Source organism: Cupressus sempervirens, chromosome 2 (assembly GCF_028749045.1).
Source record: "Cupressus sempervirens isolate cs-2001-9-10 chromosome 2, ASM2874904v1, whole genome shotgun sequence".
Classification (NCBI taxonomy): domain Eukaryota; kingdom Viridiplantae; phylum Streptophyta; class Pinopsida; order Cupressales; family Cupressaceae; genus Cupressus; species Cupressus sempervirens.
Genome location: NC_143119.1, coordinates 645,147,143 through 645,169,631, shown reverse-complemented (window position 1 = coordinate 645,169,631; position 22,489 = coordinate 645,147,143). Strand labels below are relative to the sequence as shown.

Sequence of the window (22,489 nt, the reverse complement as noted above, 5' to 3'; positions counted from 1 at the left end):
GAGCACATAAACTTTGTTTCAATAGGTGACCATTGAGATGATTGCATTGGTATGATGAGCAAGAAGACTCAAGGAGATGAAGCTTGAGAGGAAGACAAGCTGTCAGAGCCACAGTGATTGAAGCCAAGCAAAGGATTGAACTGAAGTATGATTTGAAATCTGCAAGATATGTTGTGAGTTGTATCAGATCAAAAGCCCTTATTGTTACTCTCTAGAAATTGTAACAGTTAGTATAAATCCTATGGACTTAGGTTGGTTTAATAGCCATGTTGTAAATCCCTTAATAGGGTGACATTCCAAGTGAATGTTCCAAAGTCCTTTGACCAGGCCCATTCCTAACAGTATGGTGAAATCCTCTAACAAGGTCACATTTAACAGTGTGTTGTAAGCCTTTAACGGGGTAGGTCTTTAATAGGGCATCACTTCAAAAGAGTGAAAATTGAGTAGCATGTTACTGATGGTTTTTCCCAAATTGGGTTTCCACATAAATCACTGTCATGTGTTGATCTTGCATGTTTCATTCCTACATGTTGATTTGTTGTAACTTGCTAAGATGGTTGTTTTAAGCTTGGATGCATGAATAGTTTAATGGGCTCATTATAATTGGTGAAAAAGTATTATTAGGGCATTTATACCTTGGATAACTGATTCACACCCCCCCCCCCCAACTCTCAATTATTCTAAAACAATCCCAACACTTTTGACATACTAATCCAATTGGGACCTTAACTACAACAATGTGGACAACATTACATTTTTGTTACAACTTTTCTTTTCAATTGGATTCTACATAGAATGACATCGAAAGATATATGAATGAACATAAATAAGTAAAGAATCAATTATGATATCTTTTAATTGTATGATGGCTAGATGCTCTTGCACTAGATACAATACATTACATATATACCAATCCAAGTCATAATTTATTGAAGTCAAGTACAATACAAGTTTCACCAAAATCCACAAAGTCAGCCCAACTATTGTAACTCAGGTTTTGAAGACAATTTTAGTGATGTTCTGATACTTGGCAACCACTGTCAACACTCAATATTGTCTAGCATTGGTTGATGAAGAGGCTCGGTTCATACTAATCACTTCCCAAGTAGCTTGAACTCAGTTAGCACTATGTGACTCGGTGAACACTGTAAAACTTAGCATATACTAAATCACTCGGCTGACACTCCATGGCTTAGTCAACACTAGATTTACATCGCTAACATAGTGAGCTTGGTAGACACTGGAGAACATGGTTAACACTAAATAACTTGGTTAACATTGCGTAACTTGATTGACACTGTGGAGATCGGTTAACACTAGAGTTTCCATCACTTGCATTGAACAACTCGGTAGACACTACTACATTTGGCATGAACTATACATAGGTTTTGAAGCTTGGTAGTAACTAAGAAACTTAGTAACAGTTGTATATTGACTAAGTGTGAGACACTAATAGACAAATTGACCTTAATGTCAACGCTATGTCCCTATTCAACTATGCTTGCTCTCAAATTTGATTTCTTAGTTCTAACAAATGATAAAAAGGGTATTTGAATATGCAATATGTTTGAAAAAGCCTATAATAAAAATGATCTTTGTTTCTCGATGGGGGGTTTGCCTTGGTAAAATGCCAGGTTAGGAATTAACCTTGAATTGAAATAATTGAACTGCATAAACGTAAATTTTTTTGTATGATTTCACCTCACAATAGTAGGATATATAGAAACAAATGCAATGAGATATCTTTACCAATTGAATTGGATCAACAATGCACACGAATAGATTTAGAAGATGCAACAAAGAACCTTGAATAGATCGAGGGAGATCTTGAAGATAAACTCCTTCAATTGCTTGAATCCTTGATCTTCAATGGAGGAATTTTTTTGAAGAATGCTTGAAGACCTGAATGTTTGAATGTTAGTATGTTTGAATGCTTGATAATAGTATGAGATGAGATATCATGTAAGAATGTGAATTATGGATACAAAATGGAGTAAATAGATGGGTTCATAAAGGGGTTAGAGATAACTTTCTCCTACAAGTTGACTTACTTCAAATTATGCACTATAGGTAAACCTAGATTCAAGATCCAAGATAGGGCCCATAAAGGGATGTATTATGTCCTTAATGGGCCTATCAAGGATGCACTACATCTTTGATATGGCAGGGATGTACTACGTCCCTACCAACAAGGCCCAAAACCCTAGGAACTCCTTCAAGGTCCCAAAATAGGTCCCAGATCCTATAAATTAGGTATAGTTTGCTAGATATGACCACTATAGTGTGGAAAATAGTTTCTAAGTGATTAGATGAGGGAAAGGGAGGACCTATAAAGTTAAATACTACCTCAAGCTTTATGTTATAAAAATAGGAGCATTAAAGAGGATCAATTAGGTCTTACCCCAATTCCACTGAGGAGAAATGAGAGGAAAGGGGAAGAAGCAAGGAGTGATGCAAGGAGATGATGATATCATAATAAATAGGTGCTAAATCATTATTAAATTTAAGTGCTTCTAATTTAAGATAGTACAAAATCTCAATCCTAGGGTTTTGATAGCCTTGGACCCATAGGTATCAATACTAGAAAAAATCTCTCTCATTATTGAAGATGAAACATCCTCCTTGGATCTTGCTCTCCTAGGTAATGTTAATGCTTGCTTCTGTTGCAAGAAAAATGGATATAATTATAAGGATTTCCCTTCTCTAAAAAATATGCACAATGGAGAGTTTTAGGTTAATAAAGATAAACCCACTAATCCTAAAGGTTTAGTTGACAGAAATGAAAACTTTGTTAGTATAACCAACACAAACTGTATTATTATTGGACATGAAATAATGGATAAACAAGAAGAGAATAAATTTATTTATATTACAAACCCCTATTTTAAGATGGTTATGTTTTCAATGAGAATGATAAAGTTAATAATATAGGAAAGGAGGTTGACAACTCCTCTCCCCCGGTGCCTAATCTCTATTGCCAGGTTGCTAAGAACTCGAGTGAGAACTGTAATAAACGAAATGCTTAGTAACTTTCCCTTGTTACTATTAAAAAAGTGGATGAGAATATTAGGATCACTAAGAGTACCCATCTCAAATAGGACATTCCCTCCCTGGAATTAATAGAGTCCATGAGTGAAGCAATGAGTGAAAAGAAAAATGTTCCTATTAACTAGGAGGCTATCGTCGCTTCATAGTAGGTTGTCCAATTTATTGAGGTAGATAGTAGGAATTATAAAAAGAAAAGGAAAATTATGGAGATGTACTCAATATCTAATTTTAGAGAGGATAAAAATCCAAGATATGCACATGCTTGCTTTGATGGGTTATGTAAGAATAAAAAACCAACCCCTAACCACCAACGATGATGAGCATCTGTAGTTGGAATGTTAGGGGATTGGAGATGACTGGCATGAAATATGTGGCCAAGAACTAGTGTAATAAGATGAAGGATAAGAATTTGTTGCTTTTGCAAGAAATCAAGGTTATTAGGTATCATGTCTTTACCATATTATAATTTATTTGGGATAAAGGTAATTGCTTTGTTTCTAAATATGAAAAGCATAAATGAGGAGTGAAAATTCTTGTAGGTCCTAAATGAGTTGATTGTATGAACAATATGGTATTTGCCCATGTAATAGATCAATATGAATTACAATGAGACTCAGTGATAAGTTGATTGGTATTTGCGATATATATATGCGCCAAACGATTATAGATACAAGGCTACCCTGTGGAATTGGTTGTCTTCTCCACTCCATAAAGCCCACTAAATTTTGGGAGGGGACTTTAACTTGGTAGAGCATGAAGAGGATAAGTGCAGAGGTATAAGGAGCTCTTGTAGAGGGAATGAACATTTTTTTCTAGCATAAGCTTAAAAGAAGACTCAATCTTAGAGATCCTATTGAAAAGAAGAATGATTTGTATTATATCATATGGTTCCTATGGTGTAACAACTAGAGAATGTAGTGTGCTATAGATTAGATAAGATGTATTCTTATTCAATGTTTTTTTCCTTAAAGGGTGATGGTGGATCACCCCTAATTAAAGTTTCTCCAGCTTCTATATCTAACTATTCCCCTATACATGTGTATACAAGGCTAGAGGATGGTGATAGGGATTTCCTTAACACTTTTCCAAGAACTCCTTTATACATAATGCATCTCTTCTTAAGGATTATGATACATTAGGAACTATCCAAAAAGCAACGTGTCTAGCCAAATTTTGAAATAGAGGTCTAGGTCACAAAACTCAGTAGGAGTCACTTACCAATTTATGGAAGAATATGTTTCAGATCATTGGAGTCAAGAATGTCAAAGACTGAAATATGTTGGGAAACTCTTCAATTGAAATTATATTTAGTAGAAAAAGGTTTGCAAGAAGTGGGGTGTTGTAGATAGTAAGAAGAAGAATTGAACATAAATAAAATGGAGCCTATGAAATTTCAAAACTATAGATTTTAAGGGCAAAATATTAAAGTAAGAGTGAAATGGATAAATGAAGGGAATAAAGTACTTCTTCAATCTGATCAAGTATAAACGAAGGAAAGAATATATTGAAGAGATTCAAGGTGAAGAGGGATGTATTAGGAATTCAAAAGATATGAAGCTCTCGAATCATGCTTAAATTTGATCCCTAATAGGATCTACATAGAGGTGGCTAAGGGGTTAGACAAGGAGATTTCCTTGGAGGAAATTGAAGATTCCAAAAGGGATATGCACAATAACAAATCACCTAGGTGTGATTGTCTTCCTGAAGAATTCTACAAACAAAATATTGGGTGGATTTTCCATGAATTATTGAATCTTTATTTGCAAGCTACTAAGTAGGATACACTAGGTGATTCCATCAATAAGGGTATTGTGAAACTGATCCTAAATCTAAGGAAAAAAATAAGATAAAAACTACTAACCTACTACCCTTCTCAATTTGTCCTATAAGATTATGATCAAACTGCATGGCAATCATATTGTTGGTTTGCTCAAGGACATTATTTCAGTGACATAGATAAGCTTTATCAAGGGAACGTTCATCTTGGATAACTTGATAATGGGTTGGGAATGTCTACATTAGCCTAAGGAGGTTGATCAAGTGGCTTCTATGATAATTCTCAACTTTAAAAAAACCCACTATAAGATTGAGCAGCCTTTTTTGTTGGATATTCTTAAGGCATTCGGTTTCCCCCCTTCATTTTGTAGATGGATCAATATTCTATTTCAAGACTTTGACACAATTATTGACATTAATGGGGAACTCTATGATCCTATTTACTTGCATAGATCCATTGGGTCAAGGTGTGTTATAGTGCTTTCCTTTTTTGTGATAAAAGTTGATGCCATGTTTTACATCCTAAGACTGAAACCTTAGGCCATCTCATGAGAGGAATCTATCTCTTTAATCATAAAATTCTTATAATACACCATTTGTGGATGATACATCTCTATTTTGTGGAATTTGAAGAGATTAACTTTGATAATGTTTTAGAGAGACCTTTTTTTTTTGTTTGGCTTTTCAAGCCAATGTTTCTCCTTGTAAGTATATTGTATTGGGTTGGATGGACAATCCTCCTTAGTGGCTTGATGCAAAAGGATGGTAGTGTGCTAGCCCATCTAAATTTACTAGATACTTAGGTGTCCCTAAATTTCTATCTCTCCTTCTCCTACAGATACGTGGGCTTGGGTGTATGCTAAGGAAGGGAAGGGGACTTTGACATTATGGATTTTGGGTAGGGACTTTAACATGGGAAAGAACAGAGAGGAAAGATGTAGAGGTATAAAGAACTCTTGTAGATGGAATGATTTTATTTCCAGGCATAAGCTTAAAAGAAGGGCTCAATCTTAGAGATCCCATTTGGTAGGAATAAGGATTTGTGTTTTGACATATGGTTCACATGGTTTAATAACTAAACATGTAGGAATAGAGTGCATTATAGATTGTATAGGATGCATGCTCATTCAATGTTATTTTCCTTTAAGGGTGATGAGGGATCATCCCTAATTAAAGTCTCTCCAACTTTTATATCTAATCATTCCCCTATACATTCTTATATAGGGATAGAGGATGGTGATATGTATTTCATCAAACATTTCTCCAAGAACTCCTCTAAAATCAATGTGTCTCTTATTAAGAATCAAGATACATTAGAAGATATCCAACTAGTAACATGCCTAGCTAAATTCTGCAATAGAGGTCTAGGTCATGAAATTTTAATGGGAGCCTCTTACCAATGTGTGAAAGAATATGTTTTAGATCATTGGAGTTGAGAATGCCAAAGACTAAAATATGTTGAAATTGTCTCATTGATCTAAAATTTAGTAGAAAAAAGTTTGCAAGAAGTGGGGTGTTGTAGACACTTAGTAGAAGAATTGAAGATATATAAAATTGAGCTTAGGAAAGTTCAAAATTATAGGTTTTAAGGGTAGAATATTAGAGTAAGAATAAGTTAGCTGAATTAAGAGGACATGGGAACAAAGTACTTCTTCAACCCGATCATGTAAAAACGAAGGAGATAATTTATTAAAGAGATTCAGGGTGAAGAGGGTTGTATTAAGAATTCAAAAGATATTATAAATCAACTTTCTTTAGATTTTATGAGAAGTTATTCTCAAACGAACATTCATCATGTAATCAAGAAGCTCTTGAATCATGCTTAAAGTTGATGCTCAATAATATTTCTAGAGAGGTTGATAAGGGGTTAGACAAGGAGATTTTGATCAAGGAAATTGAAGATTCCATAAGAATTAAGCCCAATAACAAATCACCTAGGTGTGATGGTCTTCCTTCAAAGTTATACAAACAAAATATTGAATGGATCTCCCATGACTTGTTGAATCTTTATTTATAAGCTTTTGAGTAGGGAACACTAGGTGAGTTCATCAATAAGGGTGTTGTGAAATTGATCCCCAAATCTAAGGACAATAGTCAGATAAAAACTGTGACTTATTGCCCTTCTCAATCTATCCTATAAGATTTGAGCCAAACTACTCGCCATGAGGTATAATTAGTCTATGCAAGGACATCATTTTAGTGATGCAAGCAAGCTTTATTAAGGGAAGGTACATCTTGGATAACTTGATAATAGCTTTGGTCTACATTGGGCTAAGAAGGATGACCAAGTGACTTTTATAATGTTTCTCAACTTTGAAAAAGCTCATGAGAAGATTGAATGACCTTTTGTGTTGGGGATTCTTAAGGCATTTAGCTTCACCCCTTCATTTTGTAGATGGACCAGTATCTTATTTCAAGACTCTAACACAATTATTGACATTAATGGGAAACTATTAGAGCCTATTTACTATTAGGCCAGGGTGTGCTATAACACTTGCCCTTTTTGTGATAGCAGTTGATGCCTTATTTTATATCCTTAGAACTGAAACCTTAGGCCCTCCCATGAGAGGAATCTATCTCCCTAATTAGAAAATTCTTTTTAATACACTTTTGTAGATGATACAAACCTATTTGTGGAATTTGTTAGCTTTGATAATGTTTTAGAGAGGAAAAAAAAATTGTTTAGCCTTTGGATCAAGATTCTTTGTCATAAGTTTGTTGTACTGGGTTGGATGGACAATCTTACTTAGTGGCTTGAAGCAAAAGGATGTCATTGGGTTGGTTCATCTAAAGTTACTAAATATCTAGGTATCCCTTTTTCTATCTCTCCTACTCCTAAGAATATGTGGGCTTGGGTGTATGCTAAGGTGGGTAAGAAACACTTTAAATGGAAAACTAATATGCTTTATTTGGCTGGTATAGTGTATATTGTTCAGAATGTATTGGCATCTCACACTACATACTTCTCTTCTACTTGGTTGTCTCACCACTTATTAGATGACAGGTTTGACCATAGAGGCAATAGAGAGAGACATGCAATTAACTAGGACTTTTGTTGTGTTCCTATAAGTCTAGGAGGATTAGGACTTTGAGACTAAAAGGCTCATGGCATAACACTTGCCTCCAAATGGATTTTTAAGGCCTTGTAAGGGGATGACCTATGAAAAGTGCTCATAAGTAATAACTTCTGTAGCTCTTATGTTAAGAAAGGTAAATGTTGGAGAGGATTGTCTATTTATGATATTGTAGTGGGGAATTTCGACATTAAAGAATTTGGTTCCGAGGTATTTTATTCTTTATGGAAAACATGGGTTCAAGTAAGGGTGTTCCTCTGTACTAAAGGGCATTTTAGTGTTCCTCCTTTCATCTCAATCCTTGATAGATCCATTTGGTAGGGTATTAGCCTAAACAATAAACCTCTTGCTCTTACCCAAAGCTACTTTACTAAACAATGAAATGCTAGAGGTATCTCCCACATTATAAATCTCTTATCTAGCAATAGAATAAGCACCCAAGAAGAGGTACAAGTTAAATATGATATTCCAAGTTCTCAAATAGAGACTTACACATTGGTCACAAAGGTTGTTTGTTTATTCTTTCCCATAAAGCTAATTGACAATGCACAATGTTGTTGGTTTAATCAGATGAGATGGAAAGATGACACTGTTTTGATGGATGTGTCATGAAAATAGAGTTATAATACAATCAAGGAAGATCCATACATCCTAAGTAGGTTAAATGAAAACAGGGCCTTAATTGGCTGAATTCCAAATGGTCCACTTTACCTTAGACATCCTATGCCACCAACCTAAAGAACCTAATAAATCCTATATTAGATGGCTTATTTTGCTTAAAAATATTGTTGTAGGTTGGGTTTTGTCTTGCACCCCTCGCCCCCCCAATATTTTTTCCTATTTGTAATGTTATTAAATCTATTGAACATATTTTTTTCAACTGTAATTTTGTTGGTCTTGCATGATCTTTGTTTCTTTGGTCTCCAGTCACTTGGAATACTAAACCTAGTTTATCATGGATTAAGATTCTTGCAAGCTTTATTAATGATTTTGATGCTAAATTGATAATTTTTGGTATGTTCTTATAGCCAAATTGCTTTGGATCCCTTGGAAAATTTTTTATAAGATTTTTCAGGGTAAGGCAAGATCACTTACTAAGTTTAGTCTAAAACTCATCCATTATTTCATCATGATGTAGTTGTCTGCAGTTATAGAGATACAAAAGATAGGGTTTATTGAGCTTGTCCAGGAGGAGACCATGATCATATACAAAATAAATATTCAATCAACTCATTACCTCAACAAGTACGGTGATGTGTTGGATCAGAGAGAGTTGGAGATGTTGAAGCAAGTTGTACAAGAGAAAGGCATAGAAATCAACAAAGAAAATGAAGTTATCAGAGGTGCCCATAAACCACATGCTCCTAGCTAGGAGACAACAACAAAAACTACACATGCGATTGATCCTCTTATTGGAACATTGGACATCAATAAGGCAAAATTTAGTAATAAATCATTTGTCTTTCGAACTAAATGATGTTTTAGTTTACTTTAGTTGATCCATTCTAGCATATACATGTTATATCAGTAACATTGCCATCTCTAGTTTTTATAATCTCTTTTTAAAACTTTGACAACCTTAAAGGGCTAGTAGTATAGTTTCTACTCTAGTTAATTATGTTGCACTAAGGGCCTCTTTTTCCAGTCAGTGTATTCAGCTATTTGAACTATTCTTAATATAAAAGAATATTATGAATTTGATAAAATAATTTAGGAAAGGCTCTTAAGAGTTATAAATGAGCTTTGAAGTACTTAACTCGTAAGAGCCAACCAACTTATTAGATTTATTCATAGGGTATAACATTACTATTAAATCTCCAGAGATACAACTAATCCACTTCAAAACTAGTCAAAATGCCCAAAAAGCACAAGCCCCATCACCTACATTTCAATTTCATCATGCATCCATCACAACTATCCTTTCTTCTCCCTCCCACATGTCAATTTCCCTCAAATGTTACACCTATCCTTGCTCTCTACCCCTCTTTCATTTGAACTCCTTATTAGACCATTTAAAGTACTATGCTATTCATATATTTAAACATCTTATGTATAATATAATTTAAAAATAAAATATGACATAATATATATATTTATATTATGTATATCTTTCAAGAGAATACCTTTAATAGATGTAAGTACTAAAATATTTGATACAAAAGATCTTTAAAATATGTATCTTTGATAAAACTTGTTCATTAAAAAATTGTATTTCTATTAAACCTCAAAAAGATATAATAATAAAAAAAACATTCTTCGATCCATCCACATTAAGCCTTTTGCCCTCATATGTTCCATTCATCATCACTCTTTATTTTTCTTTATTTCTTTATTTTAATTTAATTTTATATTTTATATTAAAATATTTTATCATATCAATTTTAAAATATTATATTACTTATATATTATACAATAAAATATCATTAAAAAATAAAATATGTTATAACTATATATTTTAATATTATATTTATTATTAAAAAAGTTAAGTTGATTGGATGAAAGTATTAGAATTTTATTCTAGATATTCACTCAAATTTCTAAAATGACATTGAATAAATAATTATACATATAGATTTAAAGGATCTTAAATTATATAATTTTTAAAAAAATATAATAATAATTAAAAATAAATTTCATTTAATTATAAACCAATGATATTAATATGAATTTTAACAAAGTCTATAGACTAAGAGTACATTCAAGACCAATAACATCATTGAATGAATGAGTTTTATTGATGTCTTGGAGTAAGAGTGTCATTGCTAGTATTCTTCAATTTCCTTCCATTGTGGATTGAATCTTATTAAGAAACCATATTGCGGTGATGATTATGTTTATCCATGAAATAATAATAATTAAAAAAAAAAAATATCATATTAATTATAATTATAAGATAATACGTAAGATGATTTTGTCACTTCCAACCCGACTTCACAACTTTACACACAACTGCACAACTTCACTGATAATATAATTCTTGGTAATTGAACAAATAAGATGCCCTCAAGAGTAAGAATAAATGAGTTTTAATGATGTTCTAGTAAAATTTAGCAAATGAGTTTTTATAATGTTATGAGACTAAGAGTTTGTCCTTGATAACCACTGTCTTGTGAGTAAGAATATATGTGTTTTAATGACTTTAGAGTAAGAGCAAATGAGTTTTAATAATGTTCTAGTAAAAGTATCACTTTTAACAATTTTCAAGTATTATTGTCACCAATTTTGAAGTTCATTTTAATATGAGTTATTTTGCTCTGAAACCATGGGCTAGACTTGATATTGTCGATTTTTATTCTCTTGTGAATATTGATCAAGATAAATAATTTTGAGTTGATTTTAATGATAAGATAAATAATATTTACGATTGTTTGTTCCGATTTTGTAATGAGTATGTTTATCCATGAAATAATAAAAAATTATTAATGATATCCAAGAATTAAGATTATGTCTGGATTAAGAGTACCACTGAATCAATGAGTTTTGATGATATCCTTAGAATAAGAGCGTGGCTTCTAAATTTTGATTCCGAACACTTTTTAGTATCAAGGTTTTTGACCACACTCTATGATAGTGTGGCTCTTAGATTTTGGCTGGGCAACACTTTTTTCGTATCAATGTTTCAAATCACATTCTGATCCTGATTATGTTTATGAAAAAAATGTTTGACAGTTAAAATTCAGAATTCACAAATTAACTACTGACAAACTTAAAAAATTTCATGCATCTAATATTATTTTTGCTATGTTAAATACTTTAATGTAAATCTTGATCAAGAAACCTGCAACTATCTATAGTTAAATAAAAAGATATTCAAATAAAAAAACCTCAAATAAACACCCTGATAAAAATAGGGGAAAATATACATCCTAGAGATCTAGACCGTTAAATTATTTGATCAACGTTGGGCTGCGAGTGGTCAAAACATTTTCACGGCGGCGTCACTTGACGTCAACAACTAGAAGCCAGCGGGAGCCATCAGATGACATGGGCACTAAATTCACGACAATAGACGGCAATATATTTATCATGACAGGAGGCCATACATAACTTGAGGGTTTTTTGGCGAGGGTTTTCAAATTGGTAAAGGCGGAGAGATAAACTTTCGGCCTGGTAGATACCCAATTTGTTTATTGTGGGGGAGACACAACGAAAAATGCATTGCTATATATGTAGATGAAGAAGAGACTGAGAAATACCATTTTCTCCAGGGAATAAGGATTGCCTGCATCGCGAATCCTCTGCCTCCCTTTCACAATTCTTCCCCAAAATAATTTGGTTGCATTTTGATAACCTCGTTCCACGGCCTGATCTGGAGTTAGAGGGTTACTAATGTCGGGGGAAGTGGAAACCCTAGATGTGGGCTTACAAACCCTTGAATGTTTTTAGGGCGCATTGGAGGAATTAAATCCCAGAGATAACTTTGCTGAAACAATGAACTTTATAATGATATTTTGACACGGGGGGCTTGTTATATTCCTTAACAAAAGTCTTTTCTGGCCATAGGGGTTACCTCGTATTTGACTGCAAGAGGTCGAGTCTCCATTTTTGAAACATATTCGCTGCAAACCTTCTACTTAGGGTTAACCTGGGCCGTAAAACATTATGTGGTTCTGTTAAGTGGGAGTGAACAGTATAAAAAGCAGAGGGCAAATTGGGTACCAGGAGTAAGAGGGTGTCAATTAAAGAACTTCAGCATTTTACATTAAAAACCAAGAAGGGTTTTCGTTAACCTGAGTGACCACTGGCACAAGCTGGCTTACTTTTAGCAGGAATTTAGGTCTTCTCGAGTAGACCATATTTTGGTTATTTCCTTATCTGGAAAGTATACTATTTGACCAACGAAAGAAACAAACTTGTTTCTTGAACAGACAACACTTGTGATATAGCCAAGAAGAATAAATAGGTCAAATAATTTTACCCATTACCTTTAGGGCAAGGTGGTGATTTCTGTCAGGCAAAGCATTGTCACTTTAATCAAAAGTCCCTGATATTTGTACTGATCAGGTGTGATGCTGGGAGGCTTGATTTGGATGGACAATTATAAGGTGTACTTATTTTTAAGGCTTTGTGCTATGCTAACCACATTTGGAGATGCTATGTACAAGTTTGGGTGCCCGTTCTAATGTGAAAGTGAAGAACATAATGTTCGAGTGGACTGCCAAAGCTGTAGAACTAACATTGTACTTGTTGGTTTTGTGCACCACATCGGTTAGAGTACAGTCAATTTACTTATTTCCGGATCTGTGAACTGAGAGGATAGTTGGGCGGCTTTGGGCTTCTGTTAAAATGGCCATTGAGTCTTTTAACTCCATCCTTTACCATGGAGATGCCTGTTTGGGAGAAGTTAATGTTTGGCCTCAGTATGAGGATTTGAATTTGTTGGAATCAGTGAAGGAGGTGATTAGGATATCTCATCTTTCACCAGGAAGCGAGAGATGCACTCCTTTAGCTGTACTTCACACCATTACAGCCTGTGGGGTTTCTATCAAGATAGAGGTAAAGGAGCCGCAGCTTCAATTTGACCAGTCACCTATAAAACAACTCTACGCCACATGCTTGAGAGAAGCAAAGGTACTCCTCACACTTGGAACATCTCGAACTTGTCATTTGTTTTTCATGCAAATGACAATAAACAATCTCTTGCCTTTATTTAGATTATGAATGAGCATATTAAGTAAATTTTTTCTAGATTGTCATGCTTCTTATTTATTTTGTTTGGCATTTTAATTATGCAAGCCAGGTAGTAGCAACTTTTGATTGAAATTAAAATTTCTTTGCTTTCTAGTATTTTATACTTTGATCACGAATGCCTTTTCTGACTGGTATATTTGGCACGTTTATTTCCTAAACCCCAGAAGTCAAATGTTAGTAATTAGAAGAAGAGTGAATTTGAAAACAAACTCGGGGAAAAAAGATACATTGAACATCACCTCCTTCTTTTTCTTTGTGAATATATTGATCTGACATTGCAAGTTTTAAAATGACAAGACGTGATGCATACGGAGTGCCTTGTACTAATACTGAGCAGACCTTCAAAAGAATATTAAGCAGGCATTGCGAGTTTTAAAATGAATAGGTTGATGAATATTGAGTGTTGGTGTTCTTAATGCTATACCTTGTCTGGAGGCTGTGAATTGCGAAGCATTCCTTTATGCTAGAATATTATTAAAATTCTAGATTTATTTTAATTGCAGGATGTTCTTTATTATTTATACGAGTCTCAATGGCATTCTCGTAACGCAGTTCTCATTTGACTATAAATTTGCATTCAAATCATAATTGCCTAGAAATAGTTGAACTACTTTCTACATGAGCTTGATGGTTATTGATTTTCCTTTGTTGAATGTTTCATGTCAATCTGCAGACTGCTATTGTACCAATCGGAGGGAGGGAGCTGCATTTAGTGGCCATGCTGTCAAAAACTAGGCGTGATCAGTTGCCTTGTTTTTGGGGATATCATGTGCCCTCAGCAATGTACAATTCGTGTCTTGGGATGCTAAATCTTAGGTGCTTGGCAATTGTCTTTGATTTGGATGAGACACTTATTGTGGCAAATACATTGCGATCTTTTGAGGACCGCATTGATGCTCTCCAGCGTAAGGTTGCAGTTGAGATGGATCCTCAGCGAGCCTATGGAATGATGAGTGAGTTAAAGCGATACCAGGAAGACAAGGTGATTTTGAAACAATATGCTGATACTGATCAAGTTTTTGATAATGGGAAGATGGTCAAAGCTGAAGCTGAGGTGGTACCACCACAATCGGACAAAGGTCATCCTATTGTTCGACCCCTTATTAGATTGCCGGAAAAAAATATGATCTTGACACGTATTAATCCTAATGTAAGTATTTTTATCAATCTGTTGGCATTATTAAACAGGTTATCAAGTGATTTTAATGCTGGTGAACTTTATACCGAAGTGTCCTTTGATTTCCCTACTTTTTGAGTATTTACCCGTAATAATATCTGACTATGATTTAAAAGTTGATTATTCTTAAACATTTGTAAACAATGTCCAGAACAACTTTCTCGATGATAACAACATGGTGCACAATTTGCTGAGTGGTGAAATAAGACATCTGAAATGTGTTGTTCTTGTTTCTCTTGCCTTGAAGTCTGGGGTTGCTTTGTTCATTAATACAACCAGTTTTATTCAATTATTTGATATATAACAGTATAACTACCCAAATTTATCCCATCTTGCTTTAAATAAATGTTAAATAGCGGATGTGCAATTTAAACCTTACTACGATTAGTTGCTCTACTTGATTACTTACTGTACCATAATTTTCTGTCACTGCGTCAAGCAGTGTGAAAAGTACGGTTCCATGAGGTCGGGCATTTTTTTAGGTGATTGATAATGATTTTTTTCTCATTTTCAGGTTCGAGATACTAGTGTTCTTGTTAGGTTACGACCAGCTTGGGATGATCTTAGGACCTATTTGACTTTCAAAGGACGCAAACGTTTTGAAGTTTACATTTGCACCATGTCAGAAAGGGATTATGCTTTAGAGATGTGGAGGCTCCTTGATGGTGAGGCACGTTTAATCAATCCTGCAGAGCTTCTTGATCGTGTACTTTGTGTGAAGCCAGGTATATAGGTCTTGTATTTAGATATATTTTGAAATTTTTTTGTAAGCCTTTGTAAAGTTTATGGATATTTGGCAGTTTGGTATTCGTGCTTTACTTAATGTCAAAATTTGGAATCAACAGTAGGTTTTATGGATTTACATTAAACTTATGGCCTCTTTTTTAGTGTTGCAGTTTTAAACATTGTTTTGTTGTTGTCATTTATATATGGTTCCCTTCTTGTTTTTATGAAATAGGGTTAAGAAAGTCCTTGATTAACGTCTTTCATGATGGTATCTGCCATCCTAAGATGGCAATGGTTATTGATGACCGACTGAAGGTTTGGGAGGACAAAGATCAACCTCGGGTTCATGTTGTTCCAGCTTTTGCACCATACTATGCTCCGCAGGCAGAGGTAAGAGTATTTTTTCCTTTTGAAGCATGCTAGCACAGAGTGTTGTTTTGATTTGTATGTATGTTAGTATGATTGAATAAATGAGAATAATATCCTTCTTTTGGGTAATCACTGTATTTTATTGAAGGCCTTTAAAAAAGAGTATTCAACCAGAAAATAGCTCCTGAATGCCTTTTTTGATACTTCAAAATGATTTGTACAATGATCTACTGCAATATCTGTAACGAGTAAATGTTTTGTGTCATGCCCTCCTATAGTTACTATTTGATTTCTTATATGCTCAAGATGTTTAATACATAAATTTGTTTATCACAATACATATACTTATGCAATTAAGATCATGTGCTGAAAAGATCAATATTTTGGACAAGTTAAGTAAAGACTGCATGCTTGGATGGATATCATTAGACTCCTTCAGGCTGAAAGCCATCTTCACACTTGGGCCAGACCGAAAATAATGGGGTTCAAAAAAGGTTCGGCGAACCTCTGTAAAAGAGCTGAGAAATGGCGGTATGCTTGGGAAGTCAGTTCAGTCTGAACAGTGATAGTCATCCGCTAAACAGCATAACTTTCTTCTTCCTTCTAGAAATAAACAAGTAAAGTAGTCTCATGAAGCCAATGACAATGATATGATTTTGGAGTTTGCAACAATACACTAATTTTTGGTAGACAAATTGAAAGAATAGTGGAGTTAAAAAATGATACTGCAGAAACAGGTTGACCCATACAAATGAAAATCAAGGACTGTGACTAAAAAGAATGGCAAAAGTGGCTTAACCTACCAACAAAAGACAATATTGCTATACAAAGCTTCTTACAAGATAAGACCACTTTGTCAATAGACGTCTATATAACTTTAAATTTTTAACCTTGATTCATTGTTACTTTATTTTCTTACATATATATTAAGCTAGATTAGGTTATATTAGAATGGTTAGGACACAAGGCATAATCCCATAGTTCCTGTAGTTACAAGTGTCATTCACACCCACCTTTGGGTAGTTGAACATTTCACCCTCTTTTGAACTTATTAAGTTATTTCCCACTTCCCATTAATCATTTTCTTGTCTTTACCTGAGTTGGCATAAGTATGTATTTGGCATTTATTAAGTACGTAAAACTCCCTCCCATTTTGGGCTGTTGGGAGTTACTATTCCTCTTGGATTTACTTTCCTCTATTTTGCTATATAAACAACCTTCGCCTCTCTAATTACAAGTGTCATTCACACCCACCTTTGGGTAGTTGAACATCTCGCCCTCTTTTGGACTTATTTAAGTTATTTGCCACCTCCCACTTATCCTTTTCTTGTCTTTACCCGAGTTGGCATAACTATGTATGTGGCATTTTTGAAGTACGCAGAACTCCCTTCTATTTTGGTCTGTTGGTAGTTATTATTCCTCTTGAATGCACCTGCCTCTATTTTGCTATATAAACAACCCTCACCCCTCCCTATGCTAAGTTCATGAGCTCATCTATTCATGAGTGCTAGTTCACTGCTAAGGGAGTGCTAAATTTGGTTTATCTTTTGATTCTTGACTTGCTTTCCTTCAGTCACATTGATCTTGGGTGGTGTCACAAATAAATCTTACATGGTATTAGAGCTAGTTGCGAGTTGTTGGTTATCAGATTTATTGAGATTCTAGAATCATTTCATTCTTAAAGCATATTATGGTTTCTCTTGCATCCAATGGTGGTGTCACAAATATATCTAACATGGTATTAGAGCTAGTTGTGAGTTGTTGGCTGTCAGATATATTGAGGTTCTAGAATCATTTCATTCTTAAAGTATAATATGGTTTTTCTTGCATCCAATGATTGGACACTGAATGTGAAACTGGTGAAGGTTTAGTGAAGAGCTTTCATTTCTAGATTTGGAGTGTTATTGATCTCTCAAAACATTTTGAAGTCAAATGGATAATGTCATTGCATCTAAGAGGCCCAATAATACTAAAATTGACTGTTAATATGTTAATTTTGGAGCAAGGTGAATCCAAGGGGCCATCTAACTGTACGGTAAAAAATTGACATTTCTTTACTATTATTTTTCCCACTTTTAGGGAAAAAATAACTATTTTAAAAATAAATATAAAGCCGTTTTTACATTTTGAAAGCTTTAATTATTTAAGTTTTAAAAAAGCAGTACAATAAAAAATAAAAAAGCCTTCTTAAGGTACTGAGAGTACTTGCAGTTTGCACAGACCCTTGCACTGTTTGGAGTACCTGCAGGGTACACAATACCCTCACAGGCCTTGCATGGCTTTAGAGCCCACACAACCACTTGTATAGGGTTTTAGACCTCAATACTTATTAAAATATTTCAAAAGCTTTAAAAATCTCTTCCTTGAGGAAGCACTTGGAATGCACACATTTGTAGATTTAGACATGAGCCCATGCCAAGTGTCTTTTGCATTGAAGATTGCACATAGAAATTGGTGCCTATAGCTGTAGAAACTTGTGCACATTATATCAAAACCCGTGCCACAAGTCTTGCTCTATGGTTTGCCTTGAAACACATAATTTGTACACTGTTGACCCCACATATAAGTGCCACCACAAGCAATTCTTGTACCTTCAAACAAACTTGAGATCATAGCTTTTATGCTTGTCCTCGAGTGGTGGTGGGTGCTGCACTCTCTTTGTTAGGTTTAGAGTTGTGACTGCTTCCAGTAAAGGCTTGTACATGAATGTTTGGAGTTTGTGCCATAATATTTGTGATAACTGCACACAAGTACCTTCTCGGTGTGCGAGAATAGTGGCACCACTAGTCTATCCAGCAATATATTTGGTCGGTAGGCAAGTTTGGCTTTGTACTAAATTTATTTTTGGTGGAGAACTGACTTGCTTCTATCCGAAATGTGTGGCAACTCTAGTAATAGTGGAGCATTTTGAATTTGTCTAGAATTGTTCCACAATTGGCAAACCTTCAGATTGAACAGAGCTGTACTAAATTTGGTGGAAGTGATTTTTTATGAAATTTATTCATCCCTCACTATTGCAGTTTTCAATTTTGCACCTTAAATTCATAGCACGATATCTTGGGCATACAAAGTTCTTTTCCAGCGAATTTTTTGATTGGGGGGAAGAATTTCACACTCTTTGTAGTCGAGTGATTTCTTTTTGCTCAAGTGAACCTGATTTTCTGGAAATTCAATTTTCATCAGATTTGAAGGTCAATTCTCATTTTGGCGGTTTTAAGTTAATGAACGATTGAATGCAAGATTTTAACAACATCCGCGAGGCCAGATCAGCCTATGGGGCCACGTAGAAAAAATATACACCCTAGAAATAGGAATCAGGATCTAAAGACTTAAGGCCTTTTAAAACTGCTTCTTTTTAAGTCTGCTCTTTGACAATGAATGTTGATCAATAAGTTTGCTTTCCTGTCTAGCTGCATTTCCTCAAAAAGAGTACCTAAATTGCCTGCTTCTAGAATATCCCCATAGCTGGAGCGGATGTCATTGTATGCTGGGCATTCCATGATACAATGTTGCTTTGTATCCACCACTTGTGTGATTCAAAATAAACATATTCTGTCCTCCCATTCTTCCTTTGGTATCATCCATCTTCCTGTTTCACACCTCAAATGATCAGAACTTGTCCTAAGCTGTGCTATGAGCATTTTAGCTCGCCATTTAATATTTACTCCTATGTATGTTTTCTCTTCATGGTCTCTCACTGAATTAACTTCTTTGGTACAAGTCTTTATTGCACCCATTTTGTTTTGACCATATGAGACTCCTGAATTTTTCTTTTGCGAACTTTTCTAGTCCATCATTATTATCCGGACATTCATGCATACTAACATTCCATTTTTCCTTTCAACTTTCACATGCAACTTTACACACAACCTTGAGTCGAGGTGATTCTTATTTTGAAAGTTGATATTCTTTTTAGCAGTATGCATTGGTGCTAGATTCAGGTTCTCATTATGAGGTTTATTCTTACTTTTAGTATTTGAGTCCACATATGGACATTGTAAAACTCTAGAATATTACTCCAACATTGTAAACACATCGATCTATGAAGTGCCACAATCATTTTTTTTTTTGGGGAGGGAGTGTTTCTCTCGGTGTCTCTGTTTCTGATTTGTTTTATTGTGTGCTCTTCTTTTCTTGCACAGAGGGGTCATTTGAAGGATCTGTTGCTTACACTATTGAATTATGCAACTTGGCATCAACATGCATGGAATGTACCAGTGCAGCTTGGTTATACGCCTTATGTTGAAGAAAAAGTAGTTGAACCCACATATGATAAGGAGAAAGCTTAACTCAAATGTTGAACAAAAAGCTCTTGGATGTCTTTATCGTTTTGTTTCTTTTTGATCTTATGTTTTAGATTGAAGAATGTAAAAATTCATGTGAGCTTGGGAAGTGAAAAGCATTGTATGGTACAACTAACAAAGTTAGAGACAATCAAGTTGATAATGATTTGATGATTCTTAGTCCAAAGAACTTTGACAACATTTGGGATTTTTTAAGTGAGGTTAATGATTTTAGAGCATAATGTAAAGAATGTGGTATTGACAAAAAGAACATTCAGTTGGTCTATAATGTATTGAACAAACTTGGTCTTAAATATGCCTCTTTTTGTTTTTAGCTTTCATACTTATAGGATAACTATGGGATTGACACATGTTAATCCTTCATTTGCATCCTTTTTTGAGATGTTGATTCATGCACAACAAAAGCTTCTTTCTATGGGTCTCGTTAAGCCATCAAAGAATCAACCCTATTTGGCTAGGCAACTTAAGGGACAAAAAGTCAGGACAATTTGACAAGAAACAAAAGAATTTGAAGGAAAAACCACCTACAAATCAAGCACAATTAAAAGCATTTTCAAAAGATGATTATCTATTAGAATGAGAAGTATACTTGTGCATATTGTAAAAGGAGTGGACATGAGGAACATTCTTGTTACAAGAAGGATATTGATGAGTTGAAACATTTTAAGAGAAAAATGGACTTTTGGCATCCTGATGATGGATCATGTAATATGATCCGAAACGTTGATGAAAGAAAAAACTCTTACACAATCTTTCCCAGAAATCATATACCATACATTTTAAGAGAAACAACATTGATCTTCTTCACATTCAAAGTTGTTAAAATCTACAAAGGTAAAAGGTTATTTAGGACTTGTGTCTGAATCAAATAAAGGTAAAGGTAAAGCTCTTTGTGCTCTACAAGTTTTGGATCAGGGAGATGCGTCCTAAATTTTGGAACTTCTCATCATATGGATTTTACTAGTCTATAGTCTCCTCTTTTGAACCTTTTTTTATGCCACCTATTCTGACGGGCAACAATACTTACATGAGAGTGATTGACAAAGGTTTTATTGATATTGGATGTCACCTTCATAGATGTTTTGTCAAACAATCTTCATTCCATCTATCAAATCACCCATGGTGAAATAGGGTAGATTGTGGAATTTACACTTGATTCAGTTATAGTTTGAGACTTGGAAAGTAGAAAGATAATTAATATTGGGATGGTTGATAATGCATCTTGGTTATATATCTTTTTTGACTTTGTACTTGGCGATGGATTCAATCCTTTGGTTATTGATCACACTCCTAATATGAATCTTGATATTGAGGAGAACTTTGGTTAGTTGAACTTGGGTATTCTTGCATTAGATCCAATTCTTGAGCCTTGCATTTTATCTTCTCCATCTATTTTGGGGCTGTATTCTGCAACAAAGCAAATCATAACTCTAGAGCTAACCTAGAAGTGGTTGACCTTGTTTATAGAGAATAGCAAAGCCTAGTGAGTGGTGTAAAGAAAATTAGTAACCCACCATTACTATTCATTTAGTGTTAAGGGGATGAGATTGCATGTGTGGCTCAACCGAACCCATAACCAACATTTACTCAACTAGAGTCACCCAGTCCCTTCTTCTGTAGCTCATCCATCTTGATTGTGAGGATATTTGTGTTACTACATTCATGTTTACTTGTGATGCGATGTAGTAGGAAACACATCGTCTTCTAGATCCAATTCATTGGGATGACTTCTTGACAAGTGTTAGAATTGGTAATCTTTCCTTGGTTGTATTTATTAAATGGGATAAACCAAGGTATCCCTTATGTTGTTTGTCCTCTAGTCCACATGTGAGGACAAGTCTATTTTGTAATTCCTTTATTAAGGAAAATAGTTAGTCCTCCTTAAGAGGATTATGACACTTGTTATGCACACACTTATGAATGTGGCAATCATTCACTTGGGAGTTACAAATAACTCCTCTTCTCATCTCTTTATAAGAGATGCTTCTCTCTCATTCACAACACACAATCACTATGTAGTTCTTGTAATGAGCCAGTGGCTCCATTTTCTCTCTTCTCTCTCCTTCTTTCATTCTTTAGGCATTTGCCTCATTCATATTATTCACAAGGGGTTTTCTTTGCTTTCACCTTTCAAATCTTTGTCTCCTCTTGTTGATTCATTGGTGGTTGTTCATTCTTTCACTCTCTCTTGGATCTGAGTTTATGGTAACTATTTTCACAAACTCTCTTGGATTAATTGTTAATTCTTTTATTTTAGTTCATTTCAACGTTATTATTTCTAACATGGTATCAGAGAATTTAATCCTTGTTTTGAGTTTTAATGT

The 22,489-nt window shown here is 34.4% G+C and overlaps 1 protein-coding gene across 4 annotated transcripts in view; it reads left to right on the top strand.

Moving 5' to 3' along the window:
* Positions 1-11,924: 11,924 nt before the first annotated feature.
* The window catches only part of LOC149575029 (RNA polymerase II C-terminal domain phosphatase-like 1), a 63,338-nt gene continuing 52,773 nt past the window's right edge, over positions 11,925-22,489 (top strand). For 3 of the 4 annotated variants that reach the window (XR_016360120.1, XR_016360119.1, XM_089814889.1), the window contains exons 1-4: positions 11,954-13,469; positions 14,263-14,739; positions 15,281-15,491; positions 15,725-15,882. Coding sequence is in view for 2 of the 4 variants with exons in the window: in XM_089814889.1 (XP_089671015.1) it covers positions 13,185-13,469; positions 14,263-14,739; positions 15,281-15,491; positions 15,725-15,882 (1,131 nt within the window). In the remaining 2 variants the exon portion in view is untranslated. Of the gene's footprint in view, positions 13,470-14,262; positions 14,740-15,280; positions 15,492-15,724; positions 15,883-22,489 lie in introns of all 4 variants that reach the window. The other variant, XM_089814890.1, reaches the window with a different exon arrangement.